This window comes from Brassica oleracea, chromosome C6 (genome assembly GCF_000695525.1).
Source record: "Brassica oleracea var. oleracea cultivar TO1000 chromosome C6, BOL, whole genome shotgun sequence".
Classification (NCBI taxonomy): Eukaryota; Viridiplantae; Streptophyta; class Magnoliopsida; order Brassicales; family Brassicaceae; genus Brassica; species Brassica oleracea.
The window spans coordinates 10409758-10414902 of NC_027753.1; the positions used below are offsets into that span (position 1 = coordinate 10409758).

The following is a 5145-nucleotide window of genomic DNA, read 5'->3' on the forward strand; positions in this document are numbered from 1 at the left end:
GTCACGTGTGGTGGGGCCCACGAACAAGCCAAAACCTCTCCAAAACTCGCCTCTTACGTAGGAGGAGGAAGAAACAAGTTTTAAAAATGGTGTGGAGCCTACTGATTTTTTAATATTTTTTTTCTTAGAATCTAAGGCTCAGGCGAGCATGTTTATCCGGGGTCCTTAGTGAGGTTCTTAGTGCGTGGACCCCTACAAAACCTTTAAGAATCGGTTATAAAAACTACTAATTAAGAACCGATTTTAGTGAGTTTCTTACACTGTTCGCGAGCCACACTGACTCGTGGCGATCCGCGATTGGTTTGCTTTTTTATTTTTATTTTTTTTTTAACAAAGAAAATCTAATAAACCCATTTGGGTTTCTAAACATGCTCTAAACCTCTTGTAATTTCTTTCTCAAGTACTTGACTTTTTTTTTTTTTTGAAACACCGGGTAAATGAAACACCGGGTAAACGATTACGTCTCCTTTTCTCAAGTACTTGACTTATAAAATCATTTTGCACCGCGAAAACATATGGTGTTAAAAAAAAAGAACCGTGAAAACATATTATTATTTGACCCACATCATTAATCTTAGTTGACTTAGGACTTTTAAGAAGTCGCTTATATAATCATAAGCTCAAATGCATATCTTGATATATAAAAATAAAAGGATCTCTCCTTTGGACATTAAGGAGAAAAATGGAGAGACGTTGTATGTTCATTTCCAGTTTTGTGCTGATAGTTCAGCTTGTTCAAGCTCAAGATCCCACCGGTACGTACAGAATTGTTGTATTTTAATGTATATGATATATTTGTGTTTTCGTCAACGGTTCTTTTTGGATTATAAGATATTTTTTCATCTATTATCTCATTAGGATTCATTAATGTGGATTGCGGTTTACCCCTTCGTGAGTCTCCTTACAACTCACTCCCAACCGGTTTAGCATATACATCAGATGCCGATTTAGTTAAGAGTGGAAAAACTAGTAGAATCGCCAAGGAGTTTGAACCGGACTACACTAAGCCGATTTTGAAACTAAGATATTTTCCAGACGGATTACGAAACTGCTACAATCTAAATGTTACCCGGGACACCAAGTATCTGATTAAGGCCACATTCGTATATGGAAATTATGATGGTCTTAATGTCGATCCAAACTTTGACCTTTACTTGGGTCCGAACTTATGGACAACAATGAGCAGTAATGATACTATAGAGGAGATCATCCATGTGACGCAAACCGACTCTTTACAGGTATGTCTTGTTAAGACAGGAATTAGTATACCCTTTATAAATGTCTTGGAGCTACGACCATTGAAGAAAGGTATGTACGTTACTCAAAGCGGCTCACTTAAATACGAATTCAGGAGGTATCTTAGCAACTCAGATCGTAATATACGGTAAGAACAAGTTAAAACTCTCATATAACATAAACATAGGCCTTGATTGGTGTTTGTGATTGCTTATAACATTTTCAACTTTTTTAATTTTTTTTGCATATTTATGTTTAAATGTTTAAATAGTGTATGTACTTTTTTTCAAATAAACCCACAATATTTACTCTTTTAGTTAAAAACTTAGCACACGCGAAAGCCATTCTTAAAAAGCAAAAACATCGTTTGCATTTTTCGTTTTCCATTTATAATCTCAAAATTTAATAACGAAAATTTTTATTTTTTGATAAAGAAAAATATTTCAGTTTCACATGTCAATATTTTTTCACTTGAATGATTGAAAACCTTCGGTTAGTTTATAATGTATTGCAATTCAATATTGTGCCAGGTACCCGGATGATATATATGATCGTAAATGGTACCCGATGTTCGTGGCGAACTCCTGGACACAAGTAACTACAAATTTGAATGTAAATTCTAGTAATCTTTATGAACTGCCAAAAGGTGTAATGTCAACGGGAGTAACGCCCCTAAACCCTAACGCGACATTAAACATTACATGGACTATAGAGCCATCTACTACGAAGTTTTATTCCTACATGCACTTTGCCGAGCTTCAGACCCTAAGGGCCAACGATACAAGAGAATTCAATATAACAATGAATGGGAAAATTTCATATGGACCATATAGTCCTAAGCCGCTAAAGACCCAAACCATATTCGACATAACACCAGAGCAATGCGATGGAGGGGCATGCCTTTTGCAGCTTCTGAAGACGTCCAAATCAACTCTTCCACCTCTCCTGAATGCTATCGAGGCTTTCACCGTGATTGATTTCCCGCAAATGGAGACAAATGAAGATGACGGTATGTCCATTTACATTCCTGATATTATGGACAAATATTTGTGTTTTGTTTTGATTTATGAAACCATCAAGCTTTACAATCGTAGTTGCTGGTATCAAGAATGTTCAAGATATTTATGGATTAAATAGAATCAGTTGGCAAGGAGATCCATGTGTACCCAAACAATTTTTGTGGGATGGTCTAAACTGCAATAACTCAGATATTTCGACTCCACCAATAATCACTTCCTTGTAAGATAATCATTTACTTTACGTTAATTTCTTAATCATGTAATTATCGAATTAGAAATCTCACATTTAATTTCTCCAGAGATTTATCTACAAGTGGATTAACCGGGATCATCACACAAGCCATTCAAAATCTTACCCACCTTGAAAAATTGTATGTATATATGCATGGCTGTCCAAGCCTAAAAAATTACTTAGCCTTTGGAAATGGATCATATTGGATGGGTTAATATGTCTCAATTGTTAACTGTAGGGACTTGTCAAATAACAATTTGACTGGAGAAATACCTGGATTTCTAGCTGACATAAAATCACTCTTGGCCATGTAAGTTTCTCATAGAGACACTATTGTTTTGACGTTTTTTTGGCTAAGCTTTCTCCTAAACATGATTGCTTTTGTTTTGACGCATAATCTTTTCCAACAGAGACTTAAGTGGTAATAACTTAACTGGATCGGTCCCTCGCTCACTTCTTCAGAAGAAAGGAATGAAGTTAAAGTAAGTTTTTTTTTTGTTTCCGATACTTATCAGCCCGTTAATATACTATTTGGTATCTTAATAACACTTATATTTGGTAGTGTTGAAGGAAACCCTCATCTTCTTTGCACAGCTGGTTCATGTGTGAACAAAAGAAAGGATGGACATAAGAAAAAGAGTATCATTGTACCAGTGGTTGCATCAATTGCTTCAGTAGCTGTTATTATTGGTGCATTCGTCATGTTCCTTGTTCTCAGAAAGAAAAAAGCATCAAAATTTGAAGGTACTAATAAATAAAGTCAAGAATAATATCATAACAAACATACATCTCAAGTTTCACTAAGTCTTGACTAAATTTTTTTCCTTGCAACCTTAAGGGCCACAACCCTCATATATTCAAGCGTCAGATGGTAGATCATCAGAACCGGCAATTATGACAGAAAATAAAAGGTTTAGTTACTCAGAAGTTATGACAATGACAAATAACTTCCAAAGAATCCTTGGGAAAGGAGGGTTTGGAATTGTATATTATGGTTTTGTGAATGATACAAAACAAGTAGCAGTTAAGATACTTTCCCATTCATCATCTCAAGGGTATAAACAGTTCAAAGCTGAGGTAAATTTTCACAGTCATCAGTATCTCGTACGAAAACATTTAATGATTCAACAATATTTTAAACTTGAGCTTGTGAATCATGGCTTGGTGTTTAGGTCGAACTTCTTCTTAGAGTTCATCACAAGAACTTGGTCAATCTTGTTGGGTATTGCGACGAAGGAGAGAACATGGCTCTTATCTATGAATACATGTCCAATGGAGATTTAAAGGAACATATGTCAGGTAAAATAATAACTAAATGTCTTGTTTTAGTTCTATGCGTGTAACATAAGACTTTGATATCAATCTGTTATTTCAAATACAGGAACACGTAACCGTTTTATTTTGAATTGGGGAACTCGACTTAAAATAGTTTCTGAATCGGGACAAGGTTAGTTTAAACATTACCCACCTTAAGTTTTTTTCTAATTCATGTTTACTTGATATCCTTTTGAGAGCCTAATTAAAAATGATTGTTGTGGCTTAGGACTTGAGTACTTACATAATGGATGCAAACCACCAATGGTTCATAGAGATGTCAAAACCACAAATATATTGTTGAATGAACACTTTGAGGCCAAGCTTGCTGATTTTGGTCTTTCAAGATCATTCCCAATCGAAGGTGAAACTCATGTGTCGACAGTTGTTGCTGGAACTCCTGGATATCTTGATCCTGAGTAAGTACTATCGACTAAGAAATTCTATTCTCTTTCGTATGAAAAAATATGAAAAATTTATTGTATATCTTGTTTTGCAGATACTATAGAACAAATTGGCTGACAGAAAAGAGTGATGTTTATAGTTTTGGGATAGTATTGTTGGAGATCATCACAAACCAACCTGTGATAGACCAAAGCCGTGAAAAGCCACATATAGCAGAATGGGTGGGGTTAATGCTTACAAAAGGAGACATCATAAGCATTATGGATCCCACTCTAAATGGAGATTATGATTCTGGTTCTGTGTGGAAAGCTGTTGAACTAGCAATGTCTTGTCTAAATCCTTCTTCAGCGAGAAGACCTACGATGTCGCAAGTTGTTATCGGATTGAATGAATGTCTTGCAGCTGAAAATTCAAGGGGAGGTGCCAGTAGGGACATGGACTCGAAGAGTTCTATAGAAGTGAGCTTGACTTTTGGTACTGAAGTGAGCCCAAGGGCTAGGTAGATTATATGTTTTTTACTACGGAACTATCTTCATATTTCTGTGTCGGATGTCTCCTTTATTTAACTTCTGTTATCGATACTTTGCGACTTAAAAGTTTAGAGTCGCTTTAAGTTCATGTGTTATGTGTTGTTTGACAAATAGAGTGTTACTCTTGTTCTTGAAGAAGAAGTTAAATGTTATGTAAGGAGATCAAGGTTAAAGAGCCATACAAAAATTCACAAAAAAAGTAGAATGGAGAAGGTCTCAACAGAGTGGCAAAGTAAACATATATTATCAAGACATAAACAGAGAAAATAGAGGAAACGAGTACTTAGGATTCATCAATGGGGAATGCGATTTACCCTCTCGTGACTCTCCTTACAAAGCACAAACCAGTTAAGCATATACATCAGATGCTGATTTAGTCGAAAAAAATCGACTGACCCACACAAATAGA

At 35.5% G+C, this 5145-nt stretch overlaps 1 protein-coding gene across 2 annotated transcripts; it reads left to right on the forward strand.

The window, feature by feature from the left end:
* Positions 1 to 659: 659 nt before the first annotated feature.
* On the forward strand, positions 660 to 4807 carry LOC106298399 (probable LRR receptor-like serine/threonine-protein kinase At1g51820). 2 transcript variants are annotated; one of them, XM_013734513.1, is made up of 13 exons: positions 660 to 755; positions 859 to 1384; positions 1767 to 2245; positions 2331 to 2475; positions 2555 to 2626; positions 2726 to 2797; positions 2898 to 2969; positions 3050 to 3231; positions 3326 to 3564; positions 3660 to 3786; positions 3869 to 3934; positions 4031 to 4220; positions 4301 to 4807. In XM_013734513.1, the coding sequence occupies exons 1-13, from the start codon at positions 683 to 685 to the stop codon at positions 4707 to 4709; spliced, it is 2652 nt and encodes an 883-aa protein (XP_013589967.1). In that variant the 5' UTR covers positions 660 to 682; the 3' UTR covers positions 4710 to 4807. The 2 variants fall into 2 exon arrangements, with proteins under 2 accessions (XP_013589967.1, XP_013589968.1); XM_013734514.1 differs by lacking the exons at positions 660 to 755; positions 859 to 1384; positions 1767 to 2245; positions 2331 to 2475; positions 2555 to 2626 and having other exon boundaries at positions 2774 to 2797; positions 3082 to 3231.
* The last annotated feature ends 338 nt before the right edge of the window (positions 4808 to 5145 follow it).

Excerpts from the sequence above, each read along its gene's own strand:
- LOC106298399 (XM_013734513.1), top strand. The coding sequence starts at position 683 with ATGGAGAGACGTTGTATGTTCATTTCCAGTTTTGTGCTGATAGTTCAG. Across the intron at positions 2,246-2,330 it reads GGAGACAAATGAAGATGACG|TTGCTGGTATCAAGAATGTT; the intron begins GTATGTCCATTT and ends TTACAATCGTAG. Across the intron at positions 3,787-3,868 it reads TTTAAAGGAACATATGTCAG|GAACACGTAACCGTTTTATT; the intron begins GTAAAATAATAA and ends TTTCAAATACAG.